Source organism: Cajanus cajan, chromosome 2, assembly GCF_000230855.2.
Source record: "Cajanus cajan strain Asha chromosome 2, NIPB_CcT2T_4, whole genome shotgun sequence".
NCBI classification, from domain to species: domain Eukaryota; kingdom Viridiplantae; phylum Streptophyta; class Magnoliopsida; order Fabales; family Fabaceae; genus Cajanus; species Cajanus cajan.
In genome coordinates, this window is record NC_138518.1 from 8,595,206 (window position 1) to 8,614,526 (window position 19,321).

Genomic DNA, 19,321 nt, shown 5'->3' on the forward strand with positions numbered 1-19,321 from the left:
ATAAATATTTCACGGCGCCATAAATCGAGACATATGAAGAAATATTGATTTTGATGAACATATTTGTCATATTTTAATTTCAATTTATATAATGTTTAAATCTTTTTAAAAATTTATCAAACTAATTTATTTATTACAAATTTTAATTTAATAATTACTTTAATTTAATATGGACCATTAATTGTTAAGTAGCTTTCACTCCATGCTTGGTGATTTATTATTAGTTAATATTCTCCTATTAATAAAAGTTAACTTTTTTGGGTTACGAGCTGCTACACACCCTATACTTCAGTCAATGCTCGCAAGTTGCGGGAATGGCTTCACTAATTTTTTAAATTTGAATTGTATGAAAATATTAAATTATTTTGCACAGTTAAATATATATTATTTTAAGTATGCAATCAACTGATGTAATCTCAAATCCAATAGAAAAATGATTGAACCTTTAAACGTATGTGACGAAAATCATTCTAAATAATTAAAATAATAATTTAAATTATAAAATATTAAATTAAATAATTATTTTATAAAAAATTTATTAAAAATATTAATATTTTAATATTCAAAACATGATTCCAAATTTGATTTCAAAACGTATATCGTTGCTCAATAATTCAATAATGTACAGACCAACAACACCGAATAAAAAATAATATTACAAACCGACAGATTGTCGCTAATTGCTATTTATAATAGTAATAACTTACCTTTCGGTCAAGTCGATAGCAGCATTTCAGCTTCTTCATCATTAAATCTTGATTTTAGTCTTCATATCTATTTTTATTTTTATTTATTTAAAATTTTTATAAAATTAATAGATTTTGATTTGATTTATAAAATACTTTTTTATCTTTATAAAATTATTATTTATAATTAATAATAATAATTTTAAGATAAATAAATAACATTTATTTTAAAGATTATAAAAAATTTAGTAGTACTATACATTAAAATAATGTCATTAATAATTACGAGTAATATTTTAAATAATCACTTTTTTTTTAAATAAAAACATAAATAATTAAAGATAATTATATAACTTAATCAATAAAGCAGTTTTAAATTTTAGAAAAATAAAAAATTATATAAACTAAATTTAAAACTTGCTTAATTTATAATAATTAAAAATATATTTAAGTATTTAGCAATGCATAATGGTATCCTGAGAGTTTTGGATAATATGATAATTAGATTTAGACTAGATAAATAATTAAAAAAAAATATTCACGAAGAGGAGAATTATTCGTTAATGTTTTATTTAATATGAGAAAAACTCAAAAAAGAAAAAAAACAATTATGTTGCTTAACAATTCTTTTTCTCTTTTATACATATAGAGAGAGAGATCGAACACAAGTCTACTAATTAAAAAACTGTACTTACTACTATATATAGTCTACTAATGAAAAAACTATATACTTACTACTATATATATACTTTCACGAACGAAAACACCCTATTATTAATAAATATTGCTATTAATACTGTAGAAATAAAAAAAATAAAAATAAATTCGTTGATATAAGAAAGTGGTATGTATTAATTATTGTATATTACTACGTATGGTATTATACTATTATTTCCTACGGTGTATCACGATCAAATCCTTTCTTAGGAGAAAATAAAATATCATTGAAAAGAACTAATATATTAACCATTCGCTCACCATTATAGAGTTGACATATTAACCATTCAAATTTTCAACAAAATTTTGACCGAAAACACGTCTGAATTAATTATGATTAACGTTTATATTTTTTTTTAATTATAAAATATAAATTTTAATTAAAAAGAAAAAAAAAAGCTTTCTAAGGATCATTCGGAGGACAGCATTAATAAATAACAAACAAAAGTCCTTAAAAAGAAAAGGAAATCTATTTCGCGGTACAAACATGGCTCCCCATTTACAGAAACCCGACAGATTCAACAATGAGAAAGTTATTAAGCATTCAATTAATCAAACGCAATTAAAAAAAACAAAAAAAAAAACAAAACAAAAAACAAAAACAAAAACCCAGAAACAAAAGGGTAAACTGAATCACTTAAGTACCTCAGGATAGATCTTGAGATAGCATCAAAGACACGAACCACTTCTAACAATGTTGTTGATCCGCAAATTTAGTACACTTGTCACCTTCATCCATGAGATGTCGTCAATCCAAAGTCATTCTAATGGATTTTGGCATTACAACAAAATATTGGTCTCTGATTCTGAATGCCCCGACTAATCATTCCAGCAAGGACTCAAGTCCTTGATAGAAAAGACGAGAAAACTCCTCCATTTGATCCTTGGTCAACGCCAACCCAATCTCAATCCCTCCTTGATCTCTACACTCCGAAAGCGAAAACGCCCCCGTTTTATCGATCGAAGTAACATCCACCTTCTTAGGCCTCCCAAACCCAAAATCAATCCCATAAACCTCAAACCTCGGAGACCCCGCAACCGAAAACAACCTATCACCAAGCACACCCTGAATCTTCTTCATCCAATTTTCAGCATCATGCAACGCCCCACTCTCCTCCAACCCTCGCAAAACCTCACTTATCCCTTCAACGCCCTTCACAAACCCATCCTCCCCCAATAACTCACTCTTCTCCACCACCACCATCTTCGGCACCACACAGTTCCCGAAATACGTTTCCGATATAACCGCATCCAAACGCCCCCTACAATCCACCGTGATCACAAACGCCGCTTTCTCTCTCTTCGGCGTGTCCACCTTCACCGCGCACGCCAAAACATAACCACACGTGACGGAAAACGATGTTACCTTAACCTTCTTTCCGACAACCTTAGACTCCGCTAACTTCTTCAGCTTTTGGATATGCGAGGGCCCCAACTCGAAAAACCCTTTCACGACGTCGTTTTGCACCCCGTCCAGCGACCCCCACGCTTTCAAGCTTCGGTTGTTGGCTTCTCCGCCGAAGTTCAACCACGAGTTGGCGTAGGCCTCACCGATCCCCGAAGGGTCACGGATCATAGACCTGTCAAACGAGGGTGTGAGATGTTTCGGTAGTGAAGGAGGGTTTTGAAGGTGAGAATGAGAACAAAGGTGTGCCCATGCTTTCAAGAACAAGGTGGAGGATTTTCCGTCGAGGACTGCGTGGTGTGTGGTTATGCCGAGGCAAAAGCCTTGGTTTGGGAAGAGGGTGACTTGAAGGGCTAAGACCGAGGCTTGCTCGTGGGAAGAGGTTAAGTGGGGTACGAAACGTTGTCGTTGGGATGCTTCACAGAGGTTGGAAGAGAGGGTGTTGAAGCATGCGTGGGATTGGGTTACTGTGAGGGGGACGGTGTTGCCGGGGACGTAGGTGATGAGGGGTAAGGGTGAGCTTTGTGGCCATGTGATGGTGCCGGCGAGAGTGGGGAAGTGGTGGAGAGTGAGGGAAAGAGAGGCTTTGAGGTTTGGTAGAACTGTGTCGAAGAATGAAGTGTTGGAGAGAGGGTAGAAGAAGAGACGCTCGACGGGGGGGAACCTTAGCCAAAGGACGTCGAAGAAGGTGAAGGGGAGGGAGGTTGGAGGGGTTTCTGGCGGCGGAGATACGTGGTGGACTTGGTGGAGTTTCAGGGTTGGTGATTGTTCTGCCATGAGGAACAGAGAGAGAGAGAGAGAGTGTGGGTAACTTGACGGTGTTTTTACTCTACCAAGTCTACTCTATCATTGACGAGTGCCGGTGGTAATACGAATTTTAATAGTATTCTGTAACACGAGGTGCATGTTTATTATATATTTTAGGGAAACATGTGAAGATATTTTGAGTTTTACTCTACCAAATCTACACTAGACAAGCAGCTGCACGTTGTTAGATACTTGTAGCATTGACGAGTGCCGGTGGTAATACAAATTTTAATAGTATTTTATAACATGAGATACATGTTTATTATATATTTTAGGGTAACTTGTGAAGATATTTTGTCTTTTGACGGTGTTATTATGGTACTTTTATAAGTTAAGGTACTTTAGCATAATCTCTTTTTTTTATTAAGTTATATGTTTTATATTTATATAATTTTTCTTTTCACATTTTAATTACGTTCTATTCTCATATTACTTATTTAATAAAAGTGTAGAAATATCATTTTAAAATTTATAAAACGTGAAATGAAAAAAATGTTTATATTAATTACTAATTTGATCAAACAAAAGATCATATGTCTAATTTTAATTTCTATTTTATTTGTTCACCAATTTTAAATACTCACAATGTTTCTAGCTAACTATTTAATACAAGTGTAAAATTATAACAATTAAAAAAATAATAAATTAATTATTATAATTTAAAATTTGACAATTTTAAAATCCATTGAATTATGTGAGTATGATAGAATTTCTCTATATTTTATTCAATAAAAATATTTAAAAATTATTAATGTTTGTTAAATGAATTAGTGTTGTGATTGGACATGAAATTATAAAGTCTTAAATTTGAGTTTTGTCTTTGTAAAAGTAATTATATTTTAATAATATTTTTTTATTATTTAAAAATAAAATTGTTTAAAAAATTGTCTACATCAAATTAGACTATTGTTTTTATATATATTATTGTTAGATCAAAAGGAAGTTTGAAGAATTAAAAGATAATCTTAAATCCCTTGAGGTGTTATAAGTTTTCATAATAACAAACAATTTTTTAAACGGATTAGAGTTTTATAAAATACTTTTTTATGACAACAATGAGAAGTCATGAGTTTCTCTTATAGAAACTATTTCAGACGAAGCAGATGTCATATTTCGTCTATAGGACGAATTACACCAGACGAAGTATATGATAAGGATTAATGTTACATTTATTTCTTGTTAAAAAGTCAAATTATTCTTTTAGAAACACTAATACTTTATTCCTTAACAGATTAAATGAAAGCTTTCAAAAAAGGAATGTCAAATCATTGTATCAGGATAAAAAGAGCAAGATCTCAGATTTCAAGGAAAAGGAACTAAAAAGGACTGTTCTACTCCAACCTCAATTACTCTACACTGACACCACTCTGCCACACTCAAAATAGAAGAAAAAAAATGATAAGTAGTTGCCTATATCAGATAGGGGATGCACACATCTCTGATCAGCATTTAATGCTTACATTAAATGCATCAACGGTAATCCCTATGATCAACCAAGAAGAAAAACAAAGTATTTAAATTTGAACATTGTTGCAACGGTCATCTTCGCTAAAACCATTATATAAGGGTTAAGCCTTCAAAGAACAAAAAAGAGAGAATGCACAATGTGAGTAAGAATGAATGTAACATGAATGATAGAGTGTGCAAGCAAAACAAAAGAAAGTGCTGAAAATAAAAAGCATCATACACATTGCAAACTCACGCAATAAGAAATACAAAGCTGAAGATCTACAAAGAAGATGTTCATAGAAAATCTTGTATAAAGTTCTTTGTAGACTACTTGTGCTTAATTTGTATAGCATCACGTCTAGAAAAGACGGAGTTATTCTTGTAACTCTTATCAATTGTATTTGTAAGGGTTGAGTCTAGAGATACTTGTTGAAAGAATACTTGGTGTTGAGCCTGGAGAAACTTGTTGAAAGAATACTTAGTGTTGAGCTTGAAGAATCTTGTTAAAAGAATACTTGGACATTAAGGCTGGAGAGGCTTGTGAAAATAATACTTGGTGATGAGCCTAGAAAGGCTTGTTGAAAGAATACTTAATGTTGAGCTTGGAAAGACTTGTGGAAAGAATACTTGGGTTTGAGCCTGGAGAGGCTTGTTGAAAGAATACTTGAATTTTGAACTTGGAGAGACTTGTTGAAAGAATACTTGGGATGACTTGTGAAAGAATATTTGTATCTTGTACAAGATAGTGAAACTCTATTTGGTTGGATTGAGAACTGGACATAGTCTCTAGGTTAGAGATGAATCAATATAAAAATACTTGTGCATTTTCATTTGTTGCTTTCCACTACTTCATCGGATCACTTTCCAACGTTTTGTCTGATTACTACTTCACTCCTAAAGCATGAGTTTTTGATATAAACTATTCAACTCCCCTTTTAGTGTGTATCATTTTCTCCAACAATTATAGATTAAAGTTTATGATAAGTTATATTTATAAATAAATATAATGTGTAAATATATAAATTTTATCTAAAATAATATTCATAAATATTTTAAAATAAATATATTATATTTTAAATTTATGATAAATAGATTTTAATTATCACATATTTTTTATTAATATTTTATTTTAAAATATTAATATTTAATTTATAAATAATTTTAATGAAAAAATTGAATTAGATAAAAAATAAAAAAAAACTTATAAATCCTTGTATTAAAGAAAAATTCTTAAAAATATTTTTATGTAAAATAAAAATTTATATTTAATATATAAAAAATGATTTATGTTACTATTCTGGAGATTTCGGTAATTGTATGATGATAGTTTTTCTGATTTTGTTTATTATTTAAATTAAATGTTCTTTTTTCATTTAAAAGTATCTTCCTGACCATTCAATTCATCCGAATCATCTTCCAAATTGATAAACATTTTACACTTGTCAACAATTTTATTTAAAATATTTCTTTAATTTGAATGTTTAAAAATTTTAAAAGTTGGAGCAAGTATATATTTTCCTACCAATACAGAAACATAATAAGACTCAAATATTTTTGGACCGAGTGAGTTAGTGTGAACCGGTGCACCCAATAGTAGCCGCCCACGAGCAGCAGTGAATGTTTTCTTTTTTTGGTTGGTTCTTGACACAAGATTCTAGACTGCAGGCGGCGGTTTTTTTTATTGGAATTTAAAAAAGCATGATGCACACCATTCCACTTCTCAGTCCACTTGCCCAATTATAATAAACTTCTATTTCAATTTTGGTTTAACCACGTTCTAACGTCAATTAAGAATATTTCCTCAAAAGTTTAAGATTCCAATAAATCTACCTTTAAATTGTTTATACCAAAAGGATGCTATCCGTATGATGCATAAGTATTTGATTATATATATATATATATATATATATATATATATATATATAATAAATTATTTTTATTAATTTTCATGTTTTAAAATATATTTTATTTATATTTTAAAGTTGTTGTTATCTTTATTTTATAAGAATTGAAAAGGTTGATTATATAATATTTATAAATTAATGTATATAATAAAGAAATAAATATTTATATTATTTGATTCTATTTAAGTAATGTATTATCTTTATTTTTATTTATAAAATTTAATTTAAAATAATTATTTATTTTTTTATATAAAAATTTAATTTATAGTGCTTATATATTAATTATTTTTAGGCTAAATTAAAATGTTCCTAATTAAAATATATTTTCTTAAGGCATCACTATTTTTATTGTAGGAATATTTTTTTTTTCATATGTCACTGTCTCATTTGGAGGACTATTTTGATTAACTTTATGTTTTTTTATTATGATCGCCTTGAAATGAGATTGACAAAAAATATGATGTTGCTTTGCACCATTCTTTGTCCGCCCAAAGAAAGGTAAAGAAAATAGACATGTTGCTGACATAGTAACATCTAGTACTCCGAAATATGTCTATTAGCAAGGAATTTATACATCTGCTCGAAGATAGTTCTAAGAAATGATTCGATAACTGGGAGAGCAATTACATACTGTTCAAGTAGGATATACACGTGGCATAAAATGGAGAAATCATTAAATGTAGGGTATTTACTTAAATTGATTCCCTTACAAATACAAACACCCTTAAAAACAAACTTTGACTATCGAATAGAGAATTATAAAATGATCCAAAGGGAGTTACCCATGAAATACGGAAGTTAGATATCACATGGGATCTGCATAGTAACCACCTCTTGAAACAATCTCTAAAGGCTACAAAGAGAATTATTCGATAGGTCATAAGGAGGTTGAGAAGTTAAAAATAGTTTAAGGAGGTTACTCACGTCACATAAAGTAGAGCGGTTGCATATCCACGTCGAAGTAACACAAAGTAACTACCTTTCCTTACCTTCTATAAATAAAGGAGGTAAACTCGTTCAAAAGGTCGAAAAATCATGCTTACAAACTCTCACAAACACTCACTACTTGCACATATGATTCTTGTGTATGAGATTGCTGAATATGATTTCTTAGCCATCTTTTTTCTTTTCTTTTCTTAGAATAGTTCTATTTTTAGTTTAAGTATAGTGTAACACTGTAGCTCCTTTGCTTCTTGGAATCATTATGTTTTGTAATTCAACAATTATTTGAAGCAAATAAGTCATGATTTCTATTATCAACATACATGTTGTCCATTCAATTTGCTTGAAAGTTTGCATGCATGAAACCTGTTTCGTGATAACTATTGATGAATATTTGGAGATCTTTGCATGATAATTTGTATGGAATTATAGACCTCGACTAGTTTTATATGTTGGTTTCGCTCTGATCATCTATCTTTTGTGCAAATAAGACTTATTCCAGGAAATTTTTTGTATGCTAAGAAAATGTATTATCTGAAGTCCACATCAAAGTTTCACGTAGTTTTAACGAGTAGAGTTAATCGTTGTAATTACGAAGTGTCTATTTGTTCTAACAATACATAAAATTGTATTTGTCACATACCTAAATTTAAAACTTTGCAAGTTCAAACGAAAAGGACTCAAACGAATTTCACCACAAACAATGTCTCACCCTTTGGTTATGTTTTCCAATAAATCAAGCAAAGTTTATTGGGGGTGTATGTAATAACATGAAACCATACATTTCTTTCCCTTTTCTAACATTTTGGATCACAAAAGTCATCTAGGCCATGCCACCGATTGATGTATATGGGTTTCTTTTACAATGGCCTATATGAAAAAAACAACATTAGCCCACTTGTAATTATTTTTATTTATGTGTTTTAAATGCAAGTTTGTGGTTAAGAAATAACACGGGAAAATTTGATACTAATGATGGAGTGATACGGAAAATGGTGTGTATATATGCAAGGCAATAACATTAGATGAAGTCGTTAGTCTTTTTATATATAGAAAAGAGTGATGATTAGTTGTACCGAAATTTTTTGTGCAACAACAACAAGAAAAACCCGTGATAGTGACACCTTAACAGCAAAAATTTATAAAAAATAGTCCTCTAAATGGTACACTGGCACATGGAAAAAGAAAAAAAAAAAAAAAGTAGCCCCCTTAATTTAAAAATGAAAAAAAAATAATTTTTCACTTGGGTTAGCAATACTACAACTTCAACTTTTGACACAAACAAGGGAATTGAAAGAATGAGTTGTATCGGAATCAAAAAGTACAACAAAGGGTTGTTCATCTACGAAACATGTATCTTGTATTAGATTTTTAGACCAAGAAACTTTAGTACCATTGAGGGCAAATACTCTCCTAGTAGCTTTCGATCGTTCAGACTGCAAACTCAAACTAATAATCTTTCCTCTCTTGGAAAATTGACAATAGGTACTAATATGGCCCTTTTGTTGGCAGTTAAAATAAGTTGCCTCCTTGTCTGGACATTGCATGACATCATGATCTGCACTTCCACATTTTTACATCTACGTATAGGTGTAGAAATTGACCCTCCAACTCTAGCAACTCCTCCACTTGCAAAAGCCCCAACAATAGATTTGCTTCCACTCCCACCAAGTCTATCCCCTTGAAACTTTGTAGGTGTAGAGTAAGGCTTACTCTTGCTCTAACCTCCAAACTTTCGATCTTTGGTCGAACCCCCACTCTTGTAGTGTGTAGCACGTGCTCTATTTTCTTGATTGTAGTTCCTACACTTGTTTACCAACGTTGGATAATGGTAGATATCTTGGTAGTTGATCATCATTTTCACCTTAGAATGAAGACAATTCACAAACTTAATGCACTTAGCTCACCACCCTTACCATGGTAATGAAAGCAGTAATGAACTAACTCCATTGAATCTAGAAGCATACTCAGCCACTATGCCATCTCCTTGCTTCAATTCCAAGAACTCCACCTCTCTTTGGCTTCGCACATCATCCGAAAAATACTTTTCCAAGAACACTCTCTTAAAGTTATCCCAGTTGTCAAGTGTGCCTCCAAACATCATTCTCTACCCTCCCACCATAAATGTGCATCACTAATCAACTTAAATTTTCCAGATTTGCCTTTTGGGCAGCAAGGCACTCCGTAGATTTGAAGATCTTCTCCACATAAGTTAGCCATACCATAGTAGCTTCTGTAACACCTCATTTTTCATAAAAGATAATATAAGTATTTTATTAATAATTTTGATATTTTTATTTTATTAATAGGGGTTGTTAAATATTTGTTTTAATTATGTAATATATTTTAGAATATAATATATGATATTTTATTAAAGGATAGTATAATATTTTATTAAATAAAGAAAGTGATTTTTGGAATAATTGTGGTTAGTATATTTTAACTAGAGGGTTAGAGGGAGATTAACATTTTTAAAGGAGGAGTTTTTTTATCAACCTTTTTTTTTACACAGTTTCACCTATGCGTTTTAGAGCTCGATAACAAGAGTAGGAAGGAAATTACTCTAGAATCATGCACCCGTTGTCTAGAGCTTATCCAAGTAAGGGGGAGTGAGAAACCTCGCTTTGGGTGTGGATTGTATACCAAGTAGTGGGATTGACCTTCAATCCTATGTATGTTGCGTGCCTATGTATGAGGAATTTTCTCTAATGTTTCTGTTCTACTCCTTATTCTTCTCACTCGTAATTGATGGCATGAATTATTTGAATGTAGGCTTAATTTTATGTTTTGATTAATAATTGTATGATATGTGGTACCTATAGGTTCCCATGGGAAATCCTAAGGGAACTTAATGTATTTTGAGTAAAGATATTGGTTGTACATGTAAATTGAATGATATAGAATGATTATTGCGTGCTATAGAATTCATTTTCCTATTTAGTTGTATGTTGGATAAATTTAAGGTGTGACTCGCAAATTATGTGTTTCTACTACATGTTCTTTCTGATACATTACTGGGTGCCACTTGGGGTACGTCAGGAGTCATTGAGGTATAAAGCAAAGTTTGCTCTCAGGGTCTCTTACGTCGAGCATGAGATGACCTTCGTTAAGTGCAAAATCTCCAAGGGTTCCCTGTAACGATTCCACCAAACATGAAAGCTCCAAGGGTTTTCTATGATGCTTTTGTCGAGCATTAGCAGAATTTCGCTGGGTGTGGACACTTTAGAGAGCTCTCGATGGTATTCTCACTAGGCGTGGACTCAGTCATATCGAGCCCAACCCAGACAAAGACCAATGTGGTCCTTGGAGGTGTTGCACCAAGCACAAAGAGTGTGCAGCTAGTGCCATTTTGCTTGTGAATTCTCTATTATACTTTTGTTGACTCCTATTGCTATAATTATGTGTTATGATACTGATGTAGATATGTTGTGATGACCATATATGAATGTATGAAAATGATTGATGAGTAATGTGATATGTGAAACTATGACATCATGTGAATGTAACACATAAAGTTTGTTTGCTATGCATTCTATGCACAAAAATGTTTTTGAAAAGGTACGGTATGGAATACATTGCCAATGAAGGTTCCTTGTGTAAAATCTTGGGAACCAACTTCAACGATAACTCAATTTGGAAGTCCTAGTCCTATCCTTATGAGCATGAGATGTATCTCAGTGGTCTTAAAAGCCCCCAAGGTGCCCCTATTATATGGACCCATTATCTCTGTCGTTGTCAACTGGTAGATATTGATGGTCTGTCCAAAGTATCAAGTTAGCGTAACCAATTATCACCTTGAACGTGATTTCCAACAGCGGGCATCCAAGGTTTTTTCAACGGTCGACCATACATCAACCACTCCCTATGGTCATCTCTCTTACCCCCGGGTATAGGGGGAACATGTAGTGTGCAAGGGTTTGTATACAATGTGTTCTTACCAGAGATCGGTCGTAGGGGACGATCTGCTGGGTAAGATCGGTGAGCCTCCTTCACTGGGTACGCTTGTTGTTCCAAGGCGGGGGTGGTACCTACAAAAGAGACTCCGATGCTAAAGTTAGTGTTTATGGGTGTATGAGTCTCGTATAAGTAATGCACGTACCTTTGTGTAAATTAGGGTTTCATTGGGCCTGAGATCAGTTATGACCTATTTAGATGTCGGGCTGACATTGCCTAGCACGTGTCCGAGGTCACTCCGCGCTGAGATGCCGAGCTCGAGCTCGGCATAGCAGTACGGATAGTACACTAGCCCCCCGAGCTCCGAAGACCGTGGGTCGAGGAGTTAATGCCGAGCTCGGTAGGGGGTCGTGACCCTTCGTGTACGCTTCTCTGCTGTACTGCCATGTGTCATAACTGTCACTTCGTGTTTCGAAACGCGTGGGCGGCGCGTTAATGGGAATGACGGTTACGTGATGATGGTAGTGCTTCATCATGATGGGGCCTCATTAATATGCTGTCAGTCTTGTCCCCTTGCTGACACGTGTTATTGCTGTTTTGAATTTTGAAGGCCCCTTTTCTCTCTCTCGCGCCCCTTCCCCTTTCACTTTACTTTTTTCCTTTGTCTTGCTTCCGACGCCTCTTCATTTTTCTCTGCTCATTCTCCGTCTTTGCTTTCTTTGTCTCCGTTCTCCTCCATCGCCTTCCTCGGCAACCGAGTTCTCATCTTCTGTTATTGTTCTTTCATTTGTCAAAGGAGTACCAGGTACTTCGATTTCCCTATCTTCTTCCTTTTCTCAAATTTTCTCATCTTCTTGATGGCTGGTAACAGTGATGCCGCTCCTTCCGCGCCTGCCAAGGGTAAAGGCAAGGCGCGCGGCAAGGTGGTGGCCGCCGAGACGGCCGCGACCAAAAAGAAAAAGGGAGGGAGCCAGCCCAAGGAACCCTTCCCCGTCATCCCTGGCTACGACTGGGCCAGGGGTGACGTTAGAGAATTCCAGAGTGTCTTCAAGTCGTTCATGGAGATAAATGCGATGTAGAAATCGCATAGGATCTATGAACCATCCATTTCTAAGCTTATCCGGCTTGAACCCTATCAGCCCGATGAGCGTGTATATATGGGGGGTACCTCTAACCCTCCTTTCTTTTACATGTACTAGTGTTTTTTCAGGGACTTAGACATATGCCTTCCCTTTACCCAATTTGAGTATGATTTTTTAAATTTTGTCAACTCGGCTCCTTGCCAGTTGCTAGGGATGGCAAAATGGGTCGTGGCCCGCGGGCCGGCCCGTTGGCCCGCCAAAAATTGGCAGGCTGGGCCCATCATTTCAGCTCGTCAACCCGCCAAGCCCGCCCCGCCAAACCCACCAACCCGGCGGGCCAAATAGCGGGCTGGCCCGTCACAGCCCGCCAACCCGCATAGGTGATTCCGTAATTAGGCTTCAGTATAAATAATAGGCTTTATATAAAAATAGAAAAAAATCAGGCCCAACAGGTAAAGAGATTAGGAACAGTTCTAGCCATCACACCGAAGAGCACCTTTCGCTTTCCCATCACACCCATATCCTTACATGCATGTTAATTTTTTTTTAGCAGTAAAGCAGAAGCAAGATTGCATAGCTTAAATCAATTGGCAATTGAGTTCACGCAGATTTTACCTTGATTCTGATGTATTTGACACTGCCATAATTTTACACTTCTCCATGCAATAGATGTATATATATATATATATATAACATAACTTTTTATGTGATTCATTTTTGTGGCCAATGCATACATTCTTACATAGACTAATTAAACTAAACGATTCATGCAGATATTATAGATTAACTAATTAAAAATGAAAAGAGATAGAAGTTGTTTATTTAAACATAAAATATTTTTTTTTTCATTTTTTTGCAATTTTTTTTTTGGCTATGCGGGCTGGCCCGCCGGCCCGTCAACCCACCCTTAGGCGGGGCGGGCCAACATTTTCAGCCCGTTTATCATTGGCAGGCTGGCCCGGCCCAGCCTGTTTTTGGCGGGCCATTGGCGGGCCGGGCTAAAACAGGCCAGGCTGGCCTGTTTTGCCACCCCTACCAATTGCACCCCAATAGTTGGGGTTTTTTGAGGGCCTTCCAGGTCCTGTGCTCGACCCTAGGGATAGAGGTATCTCTCCCTATTTTTCTTCATTTCTACCAACTGAAACTGGGTGTACCTCCCTATGGTTGGGTGTCGTTGAGCGGTAGTAAGGCGCTGGAGGACTATTTTCTCTCTACTCCCAGTCTTACAAGAATTTCAAACAAGAGTTCTTCTGGGTTTTGCTCAAGGAGGTCGACCCGCTGAAAGATGAGGTGTTCTACTTCGGCGGGTTGCCAAAGTTCCCTCTTTACTGGCGGCAGGCTCCGGCCAGGTTTAATGGGTCGGCCAATCTACAATTGACGGCCTCAGACGTTGTTGTCATTAAAGACCTAGAAGCACTTCCTCGTCCCTTGGATTGCAAGCTCGTTTTGTCGCTTGCTAACTCAGCGTACAAGGAAAGGGGTGTAGACTGTAGAGAGTGAGTACCTTGTTTTCGTTAGCTATCAGGGTTTGTAAAATTTTCTTTTACTGATGTATCTAATTCTTGTATTTGCAAGCATAATAAGCAAAAGCAAGTGGCGCGAGCTGAAGTCTCGCTACAACGTTGCCAAGATCGAGGTTCCTGAGCCTCAGGAGGAGGAGGTTGCCCCCCTGGAGACCCGCAGGAAAAGAAAGAGGGGGGAGAAGGAGGTCGGGGGGACCTCTGCCCCTCGCGATGCTGAAGAGGTGACGTCGAAGGCCGCTGATGCCAGTGCAGTCGACCTCATCGGGAGTCCTCCGCCCGAGGGAGCTCCCCAAGTGGCCGCTGAAGAGGTTGGCCAGTCCCCCGAGGTTTGTGCCTTTCTTTGTGATTTCCCCTCTATACTGCCCTTTTCTTATTTTTGACTTTGGAGAAAATTTTTGTCTTTTGTAGGCGGGGCCCGAGCCAGATGCCGCCGAGGCCCGGGTGGCGCCGAGCTCGGAGGCGCCAGAGTTGAACACATCTACTACTGCGTAGGCGGCCTCTACCCCAACTCCCACCGAGGTCAGCAAAGAGGGGCTGAGCTCTGAGGTACCAACACCTACTCCTGCAACCTCGGCGTCGCCGTCTAGTCCGTCGAAGGGGGCCCCTAGGAGTAAGTACCTTGCTCAACGCTTTGAGAAGGATCGCCCTCTGTCACGGTTAGATTACGTGAGTGCGTCGGCAAATATAGACTCATTGTGGAGTGTAGGGGTGACCGTGAAGACCTTATATCCCAAGGGTTCGTTGCGTTCGGTTGATCAGGCTATGATGGAGAAGGTCGGGCCAGTGGAGAGCCTTGATTCTGCTGAGGTCTTTCTGTAGAGGACAATGGCTATTGTGGACTACTAGAAGCATAGGTGGTCCAAGCAGCAGGGAGACTTTGAAAAACTGAAGGGCCGAGTCTGGCCGTTAGAGGAGAAAAACCGGGCGTTGGAGGCTGCCCTAGGAGAGGCCAAGAGGCAGAATGAGGCTGAACTTCAAGCCACGAGGAGGGATCTTGCAAGGGTGCAGAAGTCTATGGAGATCGTGTTGAAGGTTAATGAGGTCTACGCTGCCCAAGTAGGCGAGCTTCAGGAGCTCTCTACTTCTTCCCGGGGTAGAGTACGTTCTCTTAAAGACGAGGTCTTGGCGCTGAAGGCTGAGCTGGGGGAAGCTACTAAGAAGCGTCTCTACGATAAGGTGCTTCTTAGCGGCAAGGAGGAGGAGGTTGCGGCTCTGAAGGCGGACCTTGGGCAGCTGGCCGATGCCAAGGCGGAGCTGGAGAGGAAGCTCGTTGAGACTGAGCAAGCTGTCTTGTTCGAGCATAAGAAGGGATTTGTCAAGGCAGCTTGTCAGGCGAGGTTGCTGGCACCCAGAGTCGACCTCTCCGCTATGCATGTGGAGAAAGAGGTGCGTTTCGGGCGACTGGTGAAGGAAGACGACCTCCAGGACAGCTCAAGTGAGAATGCCTCCGCCTAGGCTGGTTTTGTAATAACTTAGCTTGTTTTGTTCTGCTTATTTCTTTTTCCCTTTGGATTCATGTGTTGAACTCACAAACATTGTCGTGTATATATCATTTTCTGTAAGTTTTGACCTCTACGCTTTTTGATGGTTCCATTTTGACCTTCGTTTTTGAACTCGTGTTTTTGCACTTATGTTTTTGTGCTTTTTGGGGCTCAGACTTGGCCTAGCGTAGATGCGTATTATGGTTCGAACTCGACCTTCGTTTTTGAACTCGTGTTTTTGCACTGATGTTTTTGTGCCTTTTGGGGCTCAGACTGGGCCTAGCGTAAATTCGTATTATGGTTCGAACTCGACCTTCGCTTAAGATAAGGTAATTCGTGTCAAGGTTCAAACTCGACCTCGGGTGGAATTTAGACCTCAGGGTTCAGACTCGACCTCAGTGTAAGATAATTCGTACCGATGTTCGAACTCAACCTTGGTCTAAGGTAAGATAGATCATACCAGGGTTCGAACTCGACCTCGGCTTAGATTAAAATGAATCGTACCAAGGTTCGAACTCGACCTCGGCTTAGAGTAAAATGAATCGTACCAAGGTTCAAACTCGACCTCGGCTTAGCATAAAGCATCTTACGGTAAAATGATGTAGAGTTAAGAGACTATGAATAGAAAAAGAATGAGTCATTTTATTAATGGTGTTGGTGTGCCTCGTTAAAAACCCTCTCAGCCAAAACACAGTTTTCTATTTTCTGGGACAAAAGACTCAGTCGAGAAAAGAGTGCACAGCTCATTCGTACAAATTTAGCTGAAATAGAACTTGAGATGCGTGGAATTCCAAGTTCTCGGGATGGCTTTGCCGCTAAGTTCTTCTAGTCGGTATGCCCCATTTTCTAAGTGTCGCCACCGGCCCGAAACGGGCTTTCGGCATTCGCGAAGGATGGTTGGACTCTTTTATTTGTTTAAAAATATGGATTGCCAGAGTGACTTATTCTCAAACTGAGACCTTGTCAAACGAGCAATTTTATTAAATGATTCACCAATCCATGTTAATCCCAAGCGGGACCCTCCATGGATTAGTGGTTTTCGTAGTAAAAGGGTTCGTGGAGTCGCCACCAATGTTTTACTCAAAACATTGGAAAAAGGGATAAGGCAATTGATTTTATAAATCAACTTTGGCCATTACAACCAGAGTCGGGTAAGGGAGTCGGTTACGCGTGGGGAAGGTGTTAGCACCCCACAGCGCCCCTTTCGGGTTCCCTATGACAGATTATTTCTAAAATAACAGTGTAAAATTACTAAATTACCCCTATTTATTATAAGCGATTATAAATTAACTATCTACATGATGACAGTTAAATATACACACAGAAAGCAGTAAAAGGAAGGATTTTGAAGAAGAAACCTTTGAAGCGTGCTTTTTATATATTTCGTAAAACTGGGAAGCTTTGTGGCGTTCCCTCGCTCTACAAGCCCGCTCGCTCCCTTCCTATAAAATTTTAACTATGGAAATCCGGAGGATTTCCCTTCGACTAGGTTCGATCCTCAAGCAAAAAGGCTCGGGGCTCAAGAACTTCGTCGGATCAACTCTCCAAGTGATTTCTAGGGAGAGCACTGCTCAAAAAACCCCAGAATACTCAAGGAGAGGGTTAAAACTGTGTGTGAAAGTGTAAATGACGTCCAATTGACGTCATATTTATAGGGAACAGGCGCAATACGGTCCCTGGAGCCAATACGGCCGTATTGAAATTTTTGAACTTCAATACGGCCGTATTGAGTTCAATACGTCCCGTATTGAAGTTTTTGAACTTCAATACGGCCGTATTGAATTCAATACGGCCCGTATTGAAGTTTTTGAACTTCAATACGGCCGTATTGAGTTCGCTGCGGCCGTATTGAAGTTTCAAGACTTCAATACGGCCGTATTGAGTTCGCTGCGGCCGTATTGTAGTTCAAAATACTCAATACGACCGTAGTGAACCCCTGAGAGGCCGTATTGGCTTCATTCCTCCCACTTTTCTTATTTTTGGCTATCCTAAGACCTCTAGACCTATAGAGAACCCTCCTTGGGCCTTCTAGGAGTCCTTCTGGATGATCTTCCTTCAGTCTTCGAGGGTCTTCAAGCTTTATTTCCGACCCGGACAATTTTAGGGGTCTACAGCTGCCCCCCCTTTACTTAGTCAAACGGCCTTTTGGTGTACCGATTGACAAGTAAAGGAGTTGACCCAATTGTCCGGGTAATGTGCCATCCTTCCGACTTGTAGTGTCTTCAGGTGGGAAAATTGTTGAGTAGCCTCTCCAGGTTGGTGCATACCTCCGCGCTTCTAGTCACTTTGGTAGCGTGAGTCTTGCCCTCTCCAGGGTGAACTTCACTCGATGCCCGAGCCGGAAGTTGTACACCGACGTGTCTCTGACGACGCTGATGGTTGAGTACCGCCTCTCCAGGCCTAGCCTCACTCGACGCCCGAGCCGGAAGCTAGACACCAGTGTTTTAACATCACTGATGATTGAGTACCGCCTCTCCAGGCTCTGCTTCGATTGTTTCTGACGACCTAGGCAGCTGAGTTTGCCCTCTCCAGGGTCAACTTCACTCGATGCCCGAGCCGGAAGTTGTACACCGACGTGTCTCTGACGACGCTGATGGTTGAGTACCGCCTCTCCAGGCCTAGCCTCACTCGACGCCCGAGCCGGAAGCTAGACACCAGTGTTTTAACATCACTGATGATTGAGTACCGCCTCTCCAGGCTCTGCTTCGGTTGTTTCTGACGACCTAGGCAGCTGAGTTTGCCCTCTCCAGGGTCAACTTCACTCGATGCCCGAGCCGGAAGTTGTACACCGACGTGTCTCTGACGACGCTGATGGTTGAGTACCGCCTCTCCAGGCCTAGCCTCACTCGACGCCCGAGCCGGAAGCTAGACACCAGTGTTTTAACATCACTGATGATTGAGTACCGCCTCTCCAGGCTCTGCTTCGGTTGTTTCTGACGACCTAGGCAGCTGAGTTTGCCCTCTCCAGGGTCAACTTCACTCGATGCCCGAGCCGGAAGTTGTACACCGACGTGTCTCTGACGACGCTGATGGTTGAGTACCGCCTCTCCAGGCCTAGCCTCACTCGACGCCCGAGCCGGAAGCTAGACACCAGTGTTTTAACATCACTGATGATTGAGTACCGCCTCTCCAGGCTCTGCTTCGGTTGTTTCTGACGACCTAGGCAGCTGAGTTTGCCCTCTCCAGGGTCAACTTCACTCGATGCCCGAGCCGGAAGTTGTACACCGACGTGTCTCTGACGACGCTGATGGTTGAGTACCGCCTCTCCAGGCCTAGCCTCACTCGACGCCCGAGCCGGAAGCTAGACACCAGTGTTTTAACATCACTGATGATTGAGTACCGCCTCTCCAGGCTCTGCTTCGGTTGTTTCTGACGACCTAGGCAGCTGAGTTTGCCCTCTCCAGGGTGAGTATTAGTCGTCGCCTCTCCAG

General features: G+C 38.4%; 1 protein-coding gene across 1 annotated transcript; it reads right to left on the minus strand.

Moving 5' to 3' along the window:
• Window positions 1–1,834: 1,834 nt before the first annotated feature.
• Window positions 1,835–3,754, minus strand: LOC109811028 (BAHD acyltransferase At3g29680). The gene has a single exon (XM_083067883.1). It carries the CDS (start codon window positions 3,583–3,585, stop codon window positions 2,227–2,229), a length of 1,359 nt encoding a protein of 452 aa, XP_082924009.1. The 5' UTR covers window positions 3,586–3,754; the 3' UTR covers window positions 1,835–2,226.
• Between the last annotated feature and the right edge of the window lie 15,567 nt (window positions 3,755–19,321).